Here is an 18894-nt window from a genome sequence, read left to right as displayed (position 1 = left end):
GGGGGCTCTCTGAAACGTCTAATTCGTTTTCGTGAAACTGCTTCGGGACAACCCGCGAATCACGAGCCGTTGCCAAGGATACGGCAGCGAGACGCTCTATGTAATCAAGCCAGACAAAGACATTTAAAATAACCTCCGCTACACGATGCAAAACTCATTCAAAATCATATAAAACCCTAATGAAACAAAAATAAATTAGCATAAACGGACCTAATCAGATTTGCTTGGTCTCCCAGTCTAGTTCTTAAGACATTAAGCTGGCCCAAACAGTTGAGCCCAAGCTTGGTAGACCAGCTAAAACTAGCAACCATTTTAGACTGGTATAGATGTTTCAGCATATCATGCAGGTTTTTCCCGATTAAAAGAACTCTGAACCTTGCAAGTGCACAAATTTTGTTGCTATGGAAATTATTGGTCCTGTCTGACTGGTGGTAGATAAATCCTATATGCTTTAGTGCAGTAAAATAAATAAATAAATAGATAAAGACTTCTTAGGCTCTAAAAATAGAAAGAAAACGCAATTATAATTCAAATGGATTTATCCAGTACTCTCTCTTTTCCTGTCAGCAAAATACAATGTTTTGAACATACTGCAATGAACACACCAGAAATAAGGAAATTGGTTTCTTTTGAAATTTTATTGAATTTACAAAAGAGTGGCATGGATTTAATCTTCATCCTCCTCCTCCTCATCCTGGTTGATCTGGAAGTAGCGCAGTTCATAGCTCTCCTTGGTGTTCGCTACTACACGCAGCCAGTCACGCAGGTTGTTCTTCTTGAGATACTTCTTGGTAAGATACTTCAGGTACCTGAAAACAACAAACAGTTAAGTTTTACATATTCCATATTGTTTCAACTGAGTTTCAAATGAGATGGTAATACGGTCATAAACACTGCAACAATACCTGAGATGTTTCAATGTGCATTCAAAAATTACAAATACAGGTAATTCCGAACTCACTATAAATATAGATACAGGTTTTATAACTAACTGCTTTGTATTCACACCACTTGGCTTACAGAGTAAAACAAAAGACCCATAAATTCTGCCTTGTGTAACAATCACTATAGTTGTCAAAAATATCTTAATTGAAAGGTAGATAAAGGCTCCAATTATAAGGTGTAAAATTAGTAGTAGTGGTTCTCCTAACAGCTTTTAAGGCCCTTCTCATCAGATCTTGCTTCTCAAACAAATATTCAACAAGGACAAGAAGTAAATGACAATAATAAAGCTGGCAAAGAAAGAAGCATTTCCCATGGCTTTCATGTGTTTTATAGTAAAGCTCCAAGCAGCCTGTTCCAGTAAGCGGACAGGAATTCAGCATCAAATTAAATGCATGATTATAGTCTATATAACATAAAAGCAAAAAATAAGAATAATTTGAGAGTACCTAAACAAAAACATACATTTGATCACAAGCGGCAAGTACGCTTCAGTTCATCATTAAAGAAATTAAGGACAAATGTAAAAAAAAAAAAAAAAAACTCAAACCATTAATGGAACTGGCAGTACAATACTGCGCACTTTCAATTTGCAAAACATGTGGGCTGTTAGTCACAATGATGACATGCACACGTCTTGCAAACACTGCACTCTGGTGTGCACACGTATGATTCAACAGATTTCTGACTGTGTGGATGGACACGGACTGATTTATGGAGAGAAAACAATGTTCATTAACACGTCTATTCAATTTAGACTACTAAAACTGATATCAAGATGGCAGACAATTTCTTTAGGCATACATACTTAAAATACTTATTGCACCTTTCAATTCACCTTTAATAATCATCAAACATTTTACATCACAATACAGCAGTGAAACAACAGCTTGCATGCAACTGCAATCCATGGAAAAACTGGGAATGACAGTATCCACACTGTGAGAAAAATAAGATCTTAAAGGGATAGTTCACCCAAAAATGAAAATTATGTCATTAATTCAGGGCTCGACAATAAGGACTGCCCGATGGCCCGGGGCCAGCGTGAAAGACGTTCGGGACAGTAGACGGATTTGTCACTTGCCCGATCGGGCCACTGCAGCATCGTCACGACATTTTATAATTTGCATGTGTTTTTAAGACTTGTTAATTAAAAAAATTCAAGCGATTAAAAAGCATTTGTGTGCGAAAGACAACTCCTTTCAGTACTCGCGTGCTGTGTTCTGTGTGAACAGCGCGTGCACAGACAGCCGCATCTCTGACACGCGTGAGCCACCTGAACGGGCAAATACATACAGAAGTATGTCAAAATACCCCTCTTGGCAAGTAACTTTGTAGCTTTAACAATGATTAATCTATATTGAATTTATACACTGGAGTACAGATGCACCGATCGACCATCCATTTTTTGTTTTATTTCAGACTATCTTCTGTTCCGTGCTTGCACATAAACTGCACTGCAATCATTTTCCCAAATGCCATGTGTGGAAATATTACGTTATTATTATAATTAGTCTGTAAACGACCATTGACAGTGGCCAGAGATGCTGAAGACAGACACAAACACGAGAAAATACTGTAGCAGGCAGAACAAGATCACTGTTCACGATGCGCGAAATATAGAAAGAGAATCTCAACATTGAATGTTATATGAATGTGTTTCTGAGGGGAACGGAACTGACTGTTTTCACAAATGGCGTTTTCTTTTCATTTGGTCTCCGTATGATGCATTTAAATTAGTGTTAATACGCGCAGCGCTGCTGTGTTTACAGCAGTAACCAAGGAAACGCTGTATCGCTGTACCATAAGCACCGCTTGCTGTCAGAGAGTGAATCTGCGTCTCATTCAGCCCACCTGCTGTTACTGTTTCATACAGTTTTATGAAGCATAATTTCACAAAGCTAAAGTCAGGTTATTCTGTTTTTGCTTCAGATTATGAAATGATACAGTCTAATATAGCCCGCCGGTCTGTGTGGGTTCATGAGATTTTGGGCGCGCGAAAACAGCTCGGTGAGTATCACCGTTTGGTCCAAGAACTGAAGTTGGACGGAAGCCGGTTCAAGGAGTACTTTCGTATGAGCAGGGCACAATTTGAAGTGTTGCTTCAGAAAATCGGACCTCCTATTACAAGGCGAGACACAAATTACTGGGAAGCCATCAGCTCGGAAGAACGTCTCTCCATTTGTCAGAGGTAACCTATGCGCATAGGTGAAAGAATTATTATGCTTACATTGCAACTTTTTTATTTTATTTCAGGTATCTATCAACAGGAGACTCATTCCGATCAATAGCTTTCAGCTACAGGGTGGGTTACTGCACAGTGGCAAGAATTGTAAAAGATGTGTGTGAGGCAATATGGTCTGGCATGGTCCAGGAATACATGCCTTTCCCTGAACAACACCACTGGAAGAAGATCGCTGAAGACTTCCATAGGCTATGGAACTTCCCCCACTGCCTGGGAGCAATTGATGGGAAGCATGTTGCAATACAGGCCCCATCATCAACAGGGTCCATGTATTACAATTACAAAGGGAGCTTCTCCATCGTCCTCCTAGCAGTAGTTGATGCCAGGTACCTTTTCCGGATGGTGGATGTGGGGGCATATGGGAAAAGCAGTGATGGTGGGACCCTCTGTGCCTCTGACTTTGGTAAGGCCCTCCACCTTGACCTGCCAGAGGATGCACCTTTACCAAGAGCAGAAGACCTCCAACCTGTGCCACATGTATTTGTGGGTGATGAGGCTTTTCCTCTGAAGAAGAACCTTCTCCGACCCTATCCAGGAAAACACCTTGACAGGGAGAAGCGTGTGTTCAATTACCGTCTTTCCCGTGCAAGGAGGATGGTAGAGTGCACATTTGGGATCCTTGCTGCTCAATGGAGACTCTACCACAGAGTGCTTGGTGTTTCACCAAAAGTTGCTGATGCAGTGGTGAAGGCCACTTGCATCCTTCACAATTTCCTTCGCTTTGAGGATGCTGGTGAAGAGGAAGGAAGTTGTGTCCCCCTGCCATTAGAGCAGCAGCTTGCTATGCAGCCCATCCAGCGAGTAGGCAGCAACAACGCCTCTAGGGAAGCACTAGAAATTAGACAGATGTACACCACCTACTTCTCTTCTCCTGCAGGTGAAGTTAGCATGGCAGCATTCTGTCCTCTAATGCCTTGTAATGACTCCCAATACCATCAAGACAACCTTTAGCATGAATATCAGGACCACTACCATCAGTAACATCAACATCAGGACCACCACCAGTAGTATCAAGAAAGGAAATTTATATGGACAACAGGATTAGTCCGTTTAAAAAAACAAAAACAAAACAACTGAAGCAAGAAAATTATTCTGACTGCCAGATATTAACGTTACATGTATAACGTTACATTTTAACAAACAAAACGGTTTGCAAGCTAGGCTACATAGCTTTTTCCTTATTTCCTAATTAGTTGTCTAGGTAACTGCTGCTTACCTGGTAGACCCACGGCAAAGGAAATGTTCCTCCAGGCATTATTCTTCAAATTTACATTGTGGTAGTCCGGGGAAGTCATCTGGTAGAGACATGGATGCTCAGAAACCAGCAATATTAATTTCTCCTCCATTTTTCCAGTTGTTGTGCTTGTTGACACGTCGTTGTAACAAAATGACTGTTGTGACAGTTGATCGGTGTGGAATTTGCCCCGCCCCTCCTGCACTCTGATTGGTTAGCTGACTAGAAAGTGACAGTGATGAGTGCAGCGTTTTATCCAAAGTTGAACATTCTTCAACTCTCGGCGCAAGAAAAAAAACGCCCGAACGCTCAGCGCTCAGCACGAAAAAGACGCTCAGCGCTCGGCACGCTCCTGGCGTTTTAAAAAACGCGGCGCTCCCATTGAGAACAACTGAAAAAACACGCTAGCCGCGGGGAAAAACGCTTTGGTGGACACAGGGCCCTAGGCGCTTTTTGTGGCGCAGCGTTTTTTCAGTTGAGACGCTTTGGTTGCTATGATACGGAATATCCGCTAAACTGTTATGTCAGACGTGTTCCATAAGCGCCACCTGCTGTCAGAGAGTGAATCTGCGTCTCATTCAGCCTGTCTGCGTTTTCGGTTTCATACAGATGTTTTATGCAGCATAATTTCACAATGCTAAAGTCAGGCTATTCTGTTTTTGCTTCAGATTTTGAAATTATACAGTCTAATATAAATCAAATATTTTTTTCCAATTCATGATTAAAATGCAGTGGTTGCCTCTAATTTCAAATTTGTTCATTTGTTCTTAGTTACTGGCTGTCACTTGTCTTTAATAATGTTTAAACTATATTTATGTTTATTTTTGGCTAGTGATTTTTGCTGTGGTATCGAAATTGAAATAGAGAATTGTAACATTTAATTGGTATCTAAAATAATGGTGTCATATAAGCTTATTAGAATACAAGATAACATATCAAAAACAATGATAACAGCAACTATTTTGTTTTTTGTGGCAGGGCCAGTGAAAATGTTGGCAGGGCAAGTAAAAATTTGAACTACTGGTCCGACCGGGCCAGTAGAAAAAAATTATTAGCGTTGATCCCTGTAATTACTCACCCTTATGTTGTTCCAAACCCATAAGACCTTCATTCATCTTCGGAAAACAAATTAAGAAATGTTTGATGAATTCTGAGAGATCTCTGACCCTCCCATAGATTACTACATTTTCGTGTCAATCCATGTTCATACTAAAAACAATACGCTGTTACTTTAATTCAGCGCTTGCAGCGCAGCAATAGACTCGTGGAGTCTAGCAATAGGTGTGGAAGCGATCTCGGCTCTGCCGCAGACGCACTGCCGGACCGCAACAGTGTGCAGTGAACGCTTTAATCCGTTAACATGAGCGCGGAAAAAATACACACCACATACGCACTGCAAACTGAGTATTGTGAACCTGGCATTATGTATGTGCGCTGCGAGTTTGCATGAGCGCACGGTCTTCAGGAGAGCGCTGAATGGTTAAACACTGGCAAGAATTAAAAAGTAATGCAATTTATAAACTTTAGTGACGATGTGACACTACCTCGATTGTGCAAGTGACAATTCCTGTGTCAACTGTGCAGCTCGCTTATAGACAGACGCGATGTGTGGTGATTTGAAGCCATTTGCATATTTTTGAGAGAGAAAGAGCGCGCGCGGTGATTCACTCACGCTATTTGTGAAGTTACATCTCACACAAGGTTTTCAAATTACTTTATAAGTTATTTAATGAAGAAATATAGCATTATAATTATTTCACCCGCACCGGACAGAGACTGAGATGGTGCCGCTGCATGTCGTGCCAAACCTCTCATGGCAGTGTCGTCAGCTTGAGATCAGTTTTTTGAGATCTGCCTTTTTAGAGACCGCCGATCAATCATCCCAAAGCGATTATCTAGCAGCCCTAGTAAGGACATTGGTAAAATAATCCATGTGACATCAGTGGTTCAACCGTAATTTTACGAAGCTACGAGAATACTTTTTGTGCGCAAAGAAAATAAAAATAACTTTATTTAACAATTCGTCTCCTCCATGTCACCATGGTGCCATTTTAGAGATTTACATCTTAGCCATTTACGTTGTTTTCGTTCAGATCAAGGCATAAACAACGTATCCCCGTGGCGCAGCTGACACAGAACAGCATACGTTGTTTACGTAAAAATTACGGTTGAACCACTGATGTCACATGGATTATTTTAACGATGTCCTTGCTACATTTCTGGGCCTTGACCGTGGTAGTATGCTTGCTGTCTATGGGAGGGTCAGAGATCTCTCAGAATTCATCAAAAATATCTTAATTTGTGTCCCGAAGATGAACGGAGGTCTTACGGTTTTGGAACGACATGAGGGTGAGTAATTAATGACAGAATTTTCATTTTTGGGTGAACTAACCCTTTAAACAAAACTGCACTGGAAATAACAACAAATGGATGATAATTACAATAAACTGTTTAAATTTAGTTTTTCTGTTTGGTAATGCATAAGCTGAATTTCTCAGTTCCATAATCTTAATGATATCTTAACTTTTAACTGAACTAAAACTTCAATATTATAGCCTCAGAGAAATAACAGCAATAAACTAATAGTTAGCAGCCGTTCACATGCATTTGGATCTCTAATCCCAGACTTACCTCTTAGAGAAGGGAACCTCGGATGTTACTGTAATTTTGCTCTTGCTCCTTTCAATGGAGACTACGCCACCACCCAAGTTACCAGATTTACCATTTACTTTGATGCGCTCCTGAAGGAACTGTTCCTGCAGAGAGACAAATAACACATGCCCATCGGATCATATAGAAATATAACTACAAAGACATGAGCCCATTCTGATCCTTGTGCAGCTGTGATACATTTAACAGTTATTGTTCTTTTAGCAGTTTTTTGATGGGAAAAAATACGTTTTTATTATTTTTAGTAATAAAACTAAAAGTAAAAAAAAAATCAGACTAGACAATTATGGACACATTTGACGATCAGCATGAAGTCCACTATGCAACATTTTCTGGCCAATAACAGAATGGAAGAAACTGACAAAACTAAAAGTTACGTTTTGTTATGGCGTGTCGTTTAGGGGTAGTTCAAACTGAAATGGATCTCAATGATATATCAACACAAAAAACGTAAAATATGGCACCCATAAAGAACGCAGGAAAAAATAGTGATGTGCACATTGTATTCTTTATAATCAGAATTTCGACAAGTCTGCAGAAAAGTATTAGGCTCAAATATTGAAGGAGGCAGAAAATACAGCTTTGCATGTGTACAGTTTGGCAAAACACCCAAAATGGCTTTTTGGTCAGGTAATCTGATTGGAGATTTCCAGTTCTGTGTGCACTCGGCATCAGATGATCAGTTTAAACTTACAAAGTTAGCAGCATCCATGATGCCATCCTCCACAGGGTGGGTGCAGTCCAGGGTGAACTTTAGGACCTGCTTTTTCTTTTTCCCACCCTTGGTCACTGGCTTTTTCTGTAAGATACAAAAAGATACATATGGATGAAATCAATGACAATCAGTGTTGACAGTAAAAGAATTGTAAGTGCTGAATTCATAATAAATAAAAAAAAAATACATCTACACTAAAGATTTGCTTTAAAGGTTTCTACTATCATTCATCAAAATGAGCTCTAGCAAAACTGGAATCTGACAGTATACGTGACAACGACCTATGCGTACACATTTAAAGGCAATAACGAAATATATTCGAAAACGTTGGGGAAAATAATATTAAATTAAAGCTTCAACACAGCCATATCATGTTTGGGCTACGCTAGCTTCGTGGTTTCGAGTCTTTGCTGGAGAAACTGATTTATAAACAAAATACCAAAAACACAGTTTCTCTAAATTTTCAATCTATAAATTATTATCAAACGCACAAAGTATATTCGCATCGGTTCTACAGGAAATGCTAATCAGCTAACTGGTGGTTGGTTGCTACAACGTGGTTGTTCACGAACAGGCCTCGCTCCAAACGTCCAGTAAACAAACGCTTTAAAAAACAACACTGATGCACATATGCTTTCGTTAACCAAATTAATCAAAGGCTCAATGGTTCATCTTTAATCTCCACTGGTTTCTGCAGGCCTAAAGATACGTGACGCACTGTATTTTATCGTTTTTCAGAAACTTGCTCGTACTCACAATCGGGGCCATGGCCGAAAGTTTGGCAGAAAGGGAGAGGAGAAGGAGCGCATGCGCATTGAAAGCTTCCTGTTATAATCTATTCCAGACCTAATCGATAGAATCCGTTGTGCGGAAATTGATTCGTACAATCACTGGATCATGACAATAATTGTACCTGATTATATTTTATCCAAATTATTTTTTTTTTTTTTTGAGTAAAAATTAGATGGATCCAATCAAGATTAAACATATATACAAAATTGCTCTTTACATGTAATTGAGATTAATTATTTAGATATTGTCATATTGTAAACCCCTCAAATTATCAAATGGGTAATTTGTCATATATTTCTAATATTAAAGAGAGAGCAAATTAGAGTTATTCTAATATATATTAAAAAAAAACAATTTAATTTGTTCATTTGTTCATTGTTAATTTGTAATATATTAAAGAGAGAGCGAATGAGTTATTCTAATATATATATATATATATATATATATATACACACAATCCACAAGTATGTCTATTTTTATAAAGTTATTCTTTTAAATTCTGAAGATTTTCTATTGCAACAGATTACAATGTCCTGCTGTAGGAATTTGTATTTTGTACAAGACTAATAATGTGTGTCCCACATTACATTGTCATTTAGCAGATGCTTTAATCCAAAGCGACTTACAAATGAGGACAATAGAAGCAATCAAAATCAACAAAGGAGCAATGATACGCAAGTGCTTTAACAAGTCTGCATGAAACTGCATTACCAGATGCAGTGTCCCAATTTACCTGAAAGAGCCTGAAGAAAAATGGGTACTTGACATTGCACGAATTATACAGAAAATCTGAAACTTCTTGAAAATATTAACATATGAACCTCTTTAGTAATAACAATAACTGAAGAGACCATTGATATTCCATTGCACAAAGAGTAGAATTATTTTTGCTGCCCTCCTACCAGGGTGCACAGGACAACCCCCTCAGTCTCCCTTTGTATCCAGTTCCCCTCCCCTCCACCACAGTCAGCTGCTTGGCATCAGGCTCCTGTTGAAGAGTCCCAGCATTACTGTCATTCCGGCTGTAGATAGTGGTCAAGACTATAGTGTTAACCCACTGGCCCTTCCTGACACAAGCCAAATTTACTGCATCAACTACTGTGCTCTGCTTGTAGAGAGGAAGTGAGAACTGTCTTCACATGCACTTAAGCCACTCAGGGAGAAATAATACAGAGTCTTGCTGGCCACATTATGGATTCCCCAACACCACTAATAACATTGCAGTATGTTTGGAATAATGTATATGCAAACTAATATCGGATAGCACCAATTTTTTTGGATAAGGTAAGGTGCTTTTTTGGGAAATTGCATAGTGTTACTGGATTGTTTTGTCTCTATAAAAGCCAAATGTTCAAGTAAAATAATGTGAAAGACAGATTTGCATGGAGAATTTCATAGCACTATTTATTTATCAATATAGCACATAGTTTATGTCAGAGCACTAGCCTGTCAAAAGTAAACATTCAACATGTGCACTATATGAAATTTAAGATCATAAGGTGACGTGCAGAGATCTATTTCTGATCAGAATGAGCTGTCTTGCACTCTTTTAGTTTTGTGTTATATATCATGCAAGCTGTTTAATGATGCTTTATTTGTGAATGTTTGCCTCTTATCCATTCTGAAAAATTTGCCAGGAAAATAAGTCATAATATAATAATAATAATAATAATAATAATAATAATAATAATAATAATAATAATGTACCTACCATAATTAACAATGATTTTTTGTTCTCAGAAAATGAAGAAAAAAAAACATTGCTGAAACTAACTGAACTAAATTGCTGAAACTGAACTATTAAAAATGAGCTTTTACATGTAATGCCACAATAACTTTAAAAATTAGCCTATAATATCCCAGCTAACAGATATTGTTCTCAGAACTTTGGCTAACGTTCTCTCAAAGTTATGAACAAACATTAATAGAATGGTTGTTCATAGGTTTCAGGTCTTTAATAACACTCAAAGTGTTAGCACAACGTTTATTTATATATCGTTCATGTAACTTTTTTCAAAACATTCAAAACCTTCAGAGAACGTTCAAAAGTAGCATTTGGTTCCATAATGTTTGCAAAATGATCAAATTGACCTAACCCTAACAAAAAAAAAATGTTTTTAAACATTTTAAAAACTAGACATTTTAAACATCCCAAGAAAATTCAGAAATAACGTTTCCAAACCTAAATGGAGCATATTTTCATTTATATAAAACTTTTTGAATTTGAAGATCAGGGTAAATTATTTTGTCTTCTGAGAAACATCTTCTGTAGCTTCTGAAGGGCAGTACTAAATGAAAAAAATATGATATTTAGGCAAAATAAGAAAAATGTACACATCTCTCTCTAAGAGGTAAGGCTCTTAAAGGGTTAGTTCACCGCAAAATGAAAATTATGCTGTGTTTTACTCACCCCCGAAGCATCCTAGGTGTATATGACTTTCTTCTTTCAGACGAATCCAGTCGGAGTTATATAAAAAATTGTCTTTGATCTTTCAAGCTCTATCGTTGTACTCAGCGGGTGTTGCATTCCTTCGGTTCAAAAGACGTGAAATAAAAAGCACCCTTCCACAAAAAAAAGTGTCTCACACGGCTCCGGGGGGTGAACAAAGGCCTCCTGTCGCTGACCTCATACGTCATTCCCCCGGAACTGCTTCCGTGTAGGACTGTTGGCGCAAGCTACATTAAAGTGATTATTACGTTTTGAATATGGATATTTTTCTTACAAAAACGCATTGATTCGCTACAGGAGGCCTTTGTTCACCCCCAGCAGCCGTGTGAGACACTTTTTTTTGTGGAAGGGTGCTTTTTATTTCACGTCTTTTGAACCGAAGGAATGCAACACCCGCTGAGTACAACGATAGAGCTTGAAAGATCAAAGACAATTTTTAATATAACTCCGACTGGATTCATCTGAAAGAAGAAAGTCATATACACCTAAAATGCTTCGGGGGTGAGTGAAACGCAGCATAATTTTCATTTTGCGATGAACTAACCCTTTAATGCATGGTTTTTCCTTCTGGAGCATCAGTGAGCGTTTGAACCTTCTGTAATAGTTTAATATGAGTCCCTCAGTTGTCCTCAATGTGAAAAGATGGATCTCAAAATCATACAGTAACTTTTGGAAAAGTTTCAAATATGCAGAAGATGCTGGAAAACCAAAGAATGCGAAGGAGCTGGGGGATTTTTCTGAAGCACAGCAGGCAGTTGAACTTGTGGAGTATATATAAACATCTGTTATGTGAAATAGCTTATTCAGGGGCCCGTTTCAGAAAGGAGGTTAAGTGAAAACTCTGAGTATGTTAACCCTGAAATGAGGGAAACTCTGGGTTTTCCGTTTCAAAATGGGATGTTTGTCAAACCCGAGAAAGCAGGGTAATTCAAGCCCGTTTCTGAAAGAGAGGTAATTTATACTCAAGAGTCGGTTTCCGTGGTAAATTACTCTATGAACCTAACCAGGGGTGCTTTTCCCAAAAGCATCATTAGCTAACTTTGGTTGTTAGTTCCATTGAACTCTATTGGTAACGACGGAACTTGCGACCATAGTTGCTTTTGGGAAACGCACCCCTGGTCGGGAGCAGGTTTTCTTTGGTAAACCCAGAGTTTCTTACTGTCTCCTCCCCCTTTTTAAAGGAGTCATATGATGTTGGTAAAAAGAACATTATTTTGTGTATTTGGTGTACTGAAATGTGTTTATGTGGTTTAAGGTTAAAAAAACACATTATTTTCCACATACTGTACATTATTGTTTCTCCTCTATGCCCCGCCTTTCTGAAACGCGTCGATTTTTACAAAGCTCATCGTTCTGAAAAGCGAGGTGTGCTCTGATTGGCCAGCTATCCAGTGCGTTGTGATTGGCCGAATTCCTCAAGCTTGTGACGGAAATGTTACGCCCCTTACCATACTGTGATGCCGTGTACCAGCACGACGAGACAAAACCAATAAAACCACATTATAACCGAGGCATTTGTAGCATCCAGTGGGAACATAATTACGGATTATAATGACTTATACTTAGTCTTTGCAACTTTAGGGATCTTATCTATTCACGAACAGCTTGTAACACTCCAAAGAGAAGAGAAAACTTGAAATCGCATCATATGACCCCTTTAAAGCGTAAGCGATAAATACCTCATTCACTCATTCACACTGCAAAAACGCTTTTCGTACTGAGTATTTTTGTCTTATTTCAATTACAAATATCAAAAAATTCTTACGTTAAGATGCAATTTCTATAGATGAAAAATGATATAAGGTATTTAGTCATGTTTCCTGGGGGAAACGAGTGCATTTTAAGTGCATTTTACGTAAAACTTGTAAAATTGTCCGCCATAGGGTAAGAAAAATAATCTTAATGCAAACGGAAACAAGCATATTTTTTATTTCTTAACCCACTGGCAGATAATTAGCAAAATAAGAAAAATGCACTTAAATTATTAATGGAAATATTCCCCCTATGGAAACAAGACTAAATACCTTATATCTTTTTTATGTAGAAAATGCATCTTGATTTAAGAATATTTAGATATTTTGACTGGAAACAATAAGACAAAAATTCAAAAATTCTAAGTAAGAAAAGCATTTTTTGCAGTCCAGGTATTAATTGCGCATAATTTCATCATGCAGACATGGTCAAAGTGACAAAAATGGCATCTCCTTTTATACAGGATCCCGTAGACAAGGAGGCTGAATAAATTCGTAGGGAGTTTTTTTTTTTTTTTTGCCATATTCACATGCATATTTATTTGAGCGGCAGCAATTTAAATGGTAGTTTTCTTTAAAACATCAGAGATGCAGAGCACATTAGTAAGGCCGCTGTATGCAGACCGATAAAGAAAGTGTGCGTCGCTCTTACGCTCTTTCTGAGAATTTTTTCTTGGTCACAAATCTATCAAAGAGGAGTTTGACTGGACTGTAGGTCAGTGTTGTAGAAATCGGTTTAAATGAGGCTAATCTGATAAATGATGTTCACTTGATAACATCTTGCTGCGACCTCTGGAAGTAACCCAATAATTAGAATTTCCTTTAGGATTTCCAGTGTGATTGGATGCATTGATGACACGCAAATTCCCACCATCGCACCTTCTGAAAATGAATCAGATTACTGTATGGAAGGATGCCAGATGGAGGGGCGAGATATATGCCATAACCACAACCACAGCTGTTAAATAAACACAAATTATTTACAATTTATTTGGTCATCTTTATTTTCTACAAATACAAAAGCAACAGTTATTGTTTTTCCTTTTGAATTTTTAAATTCTTCTACTTGACCATCTCCTCTTCATGTCAGTGGTGCTGGTGTAGGTTCCCTATCGATACTTCACTCGTACTGCGTCTGTTTAAGATGCTTGGGGAAAACTCCTTTTTTTCCGATGACTGAAGCCTTTCAATAACGCAGTGTAACTGCACGGCCATTGGTTCGTGCAGTGAATAAAAAACGAACCAATGGCTAGGCAGCGGTGCTGCACGAGCCTATGGCGGTAAAGCCCGCCAAAGCCCGCCAGAATGGGCGGGGGTCATCTGGCTATATAAGTGGCACATCGCCATAGGATCATCAGATTATTCTCCTTCAGCGACGACTACTAGATCTTCGCTCTACGAGACTACGAAGCCTTCACTGTGCAACTCCAATTCGTTTCAGCGGCGTGGTCTTCACCTCGGTTCAGAGCGAGGATGCACACGTCCTACGTGCTGAGGTGTTGAATTTGCTGGCAAAAGGAGCTGTAGAAACGTTTCCCCCAGCCGAGAGCGAGTCAGGCTTCTACAGCCGTTACTTCCTCGTCTCCAAGAAGGATGGCAGCCTAAGGCCCATTCTCGATCTCAGGTGTCTGAATCGCGCCCTCATGTGACGGTTGTTCAGGATGATTACATTGAAACAGATCCTCTCACAAGTATGCCCAGGGGACTGGTTCTTTTCGCTGGACCTGAAAGACTCTTACTTTCACATCCAGATAGCCCCCCGCCACAGACGATTCTTGAGATTCGCCTTTGAGGGAGTGGCTTATCAATACACGGTCCTTCCCTTTGGACTGTCCCTAGCTCCTCGCACTTTTACGAAGTGCATGGATGTGGCTCTTTCCCCGCTGAGACAGACAGGAATACGCATTCTGAATTACCTCGACGACTGGCTCATTCTGGCCTAGACGGAGGACGAGCTACTATCCCACAGTACCCTCCTCCTCAGCCACTTAGAATGCCTGGGACTCAGGGTCAATTTTGCCAAGAGCGAGCTGTCCCCCAGCCAACGGATATCGTTCCTGGGAACAGTTTTAGACTCTGCCCAAATGAGGGCGATAGCCGTGCCAGAACGTGCGCTGGCCATTCATTCAGCTCGCGGCCTCATTCAGAGTTGGAGCCTCTCGCCCTCTCGAGGTGTTTCAGAGGATGCTAGGCCTCATGGCCTCTGTGTCTCTGGTACTACAGTTTAAATATAGGTAAAATATACCTGTGACATGTCAGTTATGCACTGAGGAAAACACAACGTCTCAAATGCATTAAACAGCACAGATATATTCGCTGTTTGTCATGGTGGATCGATTTGATCCATGATCGACATTAAGGTCTGCTTAAGAATAAGACAATAAGTCCACAAATTAGTGAGATTGTGTGAATTTAATTTGTCGTTAATAGAACCGCTTTAGCCCCAATAGATTTGTTATATTATTTCAAATCAGATTTTGGACTTTAATCCCCGCTTTTCCTCAGGTCTCTGTGGTGTTGTTGTGATCCGTCATATTCACGCAGCAGTGGTGATGAGAGAGCGCGCTTGAGAAACAGTTTAGAGAGGAGAAATCAATCTACATATAAAATATTGGTCACAGATTATTGGTCACTTTCTAAATAATAAAAGTATAGCGCATCCACTAGTAATTATATATAAATGAATCGGTTTTTACCGATGCAAATATGTTAGAAACGATGCATCGCGATACAAATGCCAACTTGTAGCCGACGCACACTTTTTAAACCGATGCATCCCATCGTTAACTTTTTATGCCGATGCACCGAGCGAATCGGTGAATCTTCCCATCCCTAATATAAATACTAAATTTAATTTCTACCTTTTTTAGCGTCTCTATACAGACGCTAGTGCCCTCTCGCGCTACTGACGTGGCTACCATAACTGCTTTATGAAAACCTTTAGCTTTGATATTTTTATGATCTTAAAGTGCCCCTATTATGCCCCCTATTATTTCTAAGGTTCCTAATATTGTTTTGGGAGACAATACCATGTTGGTATTCTTGTGGGGAAAAAAACACATGCAAGTCCTGTCACCGACAGCCAGTTTAGTTTCACTTTTCTTTTTGTTTTCGTTTTAAAAGCTTGTTATCTTTGCTGTTTACCTCACGTTACCCTATGGAGGCGTTCTTTATTTTTTTTGTTTTTTATTTATTTGATTCCTCACCATTTAAACATTCTGTAATTTATTAGTCAGTATATAATATAGCATGTGGAGCCATGCCCCATCTTATTCGTTTTTGTTAATAAATGTTATGTAAGCTAGTTTGTCATTATAGCCTACTGTTTTATTGTTGTTGTGCTTTTTAATTAAAAATAACAATGAATCAATCTTTTGTTTTAGTCTTATAAAGTGAAAGGTGTATAGATATAAGCAAAACAGACATTATCTTTTCTTGTAAAATGTGACACCAAGATTGCGAATTCGAATTATAACACAGCAAAAGAGGAATTCCCATTCACAAAATTCAAATCACAAATAATACTGATGAAAAAGAATGGGTTGAATGTTGAACACTCGTTACCATATAACAATAAACTATGATAAAAGTTCATCAGCATGCATTGATTAATGCCATGTTGTCCATCCATCCATCCCATCCATCATTCCATGGGCTCACGCCCGTTGGTGTCCAATGCCCGTCTGACGCTCCATTTCCACTGTGCAAGGTCCTGTGCCATCCTGCTAAGAGAGTGGATGTCCCTCTGACACCATTCTTTGATGTCATTCAACCACTGTCTTCCTCTCCGTGTCTGTCCATCCATGATCCCAAACGCCACACACTTCACCAGTTGCTTGTCCTTCATCCTGCAGATATGTCCAAACAGGCTGAGCTTCCTCTCCATGATGAGTTGTACAATGTTCCTCGTGTTTCCAACTCGTCTTTGCACCTCCACGTTTGTGATTTTCTGATGCCAGTGAATGTGCAAGATTCTATTGTAGCACTTCATTTCAAACGCCCACAGTAAATCTTTGTCTTTCTTCCTCAATGTCCATGTCTCACAAGCATACAGCAACACACTCATCACACATGTCCTGATTATGCTGATTTTGGTCTCTGTTCTGATATGCTTGCTGTTCCATATTGTCTTGAACCCTGCCTTTACTCCCGTTGCCCTTGCTATTCTCCTTTTGATCTCCTTGTTGTAATCGTTGTCCCAGGTCAGTAGACTACCCAGGTACACAAACTCTGTGACATTTTCAATACTTCTGCCCCTGATCTCCAGTTCCTCTTCTATGTCCTCTTGTCCAAACACCATTGTCATTGTCTTTTCAATGTTGATCTTTAATCCTGCGGCCTCTCCTGCTTCATTCATCCGATCCAGATTTCCTTGTAATTCAACTCTATCCTCCTCCAGTAGATCAATGTCATCTGCAAATTTGAGGTTGTTGATCTTGTTCCCATGGACTGATATTCCTGTGCCATTGTCTCTTACCGAGTCCATTACTCTTTCGAGGTACGAGATGAATATAGTTGGCGATATCGGATCACCTTGTCTTGTTCCGACCGTTGTTTTAAACCAATCGCCCATTTCTCCACCAACTCGCACCGCCGACTGCGAGATTTCACAGATGTTCTGCAGTATCTTGGCCAATCTTGCTCCGATTCCATATGACTTGAGTGTTGCCCAAGTGACGTCCTTTTTGATGGAGTCGAATGCCTTTCGGAAATCAATGAAACAGTTGATGATGTGTCATCCTTTACGTTTCGCCTTCTCTGCCATAAGCCTTAGAATCAGGATTTGATGTGTCGTGCATCTGTCTTTCCTGAATCCGGACTGCTCCTCTGACAGATGTGGTTACATATGCGCTTTCAATCTCTCCAGTAACACCATCATCAATACCTTACCCATGTGACTTAACAGAGCAATTGTCCTGTAGTTGCTGATTGTGTGTTTGTGTTAAAGGGGTCCTATTATGCTTTTTCACTTTTTCAACTTTTCTGTAATGTTGCTGTTTGAGCATAAAAAATATCTGCAAAGTTACAAAGTTCAAAGCCCACTTCAGAAGGAGATATTTTATTTCACTTTTCAAAAACTACAACTAACTAATTGTTTGAACTACAACGCATATTTTTCGGGATTTGTGATACGAATGTGGACGAATGGAACGAGATCTGGTTGAGCTGCACTAGAAAAGGCAATGAGTGTTATCACTATGTCGGAGACACGCTAGCTTTCCCAAGGCAGACGAACTTAGAGTGGTTACAATCATCCGGGTTTAAATTACGCTCAAATTGATTTGAGTTCGCCGCAGGGCCCGGTGCGACCGCACCAGTTGCACCCCCATAAGGACGACCCTGGTAAGAGGCATGACATTTCCAGACCAGGCGCCAAGTGGTGCCAATCACAACACACACTGGCCAAGCTAACCAATCACAGCACATTTCGTATTTCAGAAGGCGGGCTTTTATTTGATACAGTAACTATTCGAGCCGTTCATGCCAGACTGGGGAGAGAGGTGTTGTAGTAATGTAAAATATGTACAAAATAATGCGTTTTTCGAAAAACCTAGTATGAGAGCCAGTTCTAGTACACTCCCAAAACAAAAACAAGAGTTTTTAAAAGAGCATAATATAGGGTGACCATACGTGCCATTTTCCCAGGACACGTCCTTGCCAGGATTTGTTTTGGCTTTGTTTTTTCCTGTTTTCATGCTTGCTGAAGGTAATGATCGAAAAGTAGTTTGACCAATAACATGCAGGCATTGTACATAATGGACCAATCATGGTGTGTGTGAGAAGGTGGGATCTACAGTCAAAGCGATGCAATTACGCGTACATAGGATGTGTGTTCGACTTAAAAGCAGCGCGGCTCAGATCGATCAGTGTTTGACATCAAAGTACCTCGAGAGCATTTTGAAAGCATAAGGAACTGTCTGTATGGTATTTTGATGTCATACACTGATCGGTCTGCACACGCAAACAAAGCCAAAACCTAGATATTTTAGGCAATATAGAAATCCTGACCAGGACGCGTCCTGGGAAAATGGCACGTATGGTCACCCTAGCATAATAGGACCCCCTTTAAGTGCATTTTTGGGAAACGCACGTGAA

The 18894-nt window shown here is 39.5% G+C and overlaps 1 protein-coding gene and 1 long non-coding RNA gene across 2 annotated transcripts; one reads left to right on the top strand and one right to left on the bottom strand.

The window, feature by feature from the left end:
* Nucleotides 1-619: 619 nt before the first annotated feature.
* On the bottom strand, nucleotides 620-8603 carry rpl22 (ribosomal protein L22). The gene is made up of 4 exons (XM_016489858.1): nucleotides 8563-8603; nucleotides 7786-7890; nucleotides 7053-7177; nucleotides 620-809 (listed from the first exon to the last, which is right to left on the bottom strand). The coding sequence occupies exons 1-4, from the start codon at nucleotides 8572-8574 to the stop codon at nucleotides 668-670; spliced, it is 384 nt and encodes a 127-aa protein (XP_016345344.1). The 5' UTR covers nucleotides 8575-8603; the 3' UTR covers nucleotides 620-667.
* LOC107691314 (uncharacterized) lies at nucleotides 4350-11682 on the top strand. Its single transcript, XR_001634527.1, has 3 exons — nucleotides 4350-4876; nucleotides 11114-11116; nucleotides 11671-11682. It is a non-coding gene; the product is annotated as an uncharacterized LOC107691314 (long non-coding RNA).
* Nucleotides 11683-18894: the final 7212 nt, after the last annotated feature.

Source organism: Sinocyclocheilus anshuiensis, unplaced genomic scaffold (genome assembly GCF_001515605.1).
Source record: "Sinocyclocheilus anshuiensis isolate Anshui unplaced genomic scaffold, SAMN03320099.WGS_v1.1 scaffold1154, whole genome shotgun sequence".
NCBI classification, from domain to species: Eukaryota; Metazoa; Chordata; class Actinopteri; order Cypriniformes; family Cyprinidae; genus Sinocyclocheilus; species Sinocyclocheilus anshuiensis.
This window is presented reverse-complemented; position numbering and strand designations above follow the sequence as displayed.

Excerpts from the sequence above, each read along its gene's own strand:
- rpl22 (XM_016489858.1), bottom strand. Across the intron at positions 7,178-7,785 it reads TCATGGATGCTGCTAACTTT|GAACAGTTCCTTCAGGAGCG; the intron begins GTAAGTTTAAAC and ends GTCTCTCTGCAG. Across the intron at positions 810-7,052 it reads GAGGTTCCCTTCTCTAAGAG|GTACCTGAAGTATCTTACCA; the intron begins GTAAGTCTGGGA and ends TGTTGTTTTCAG.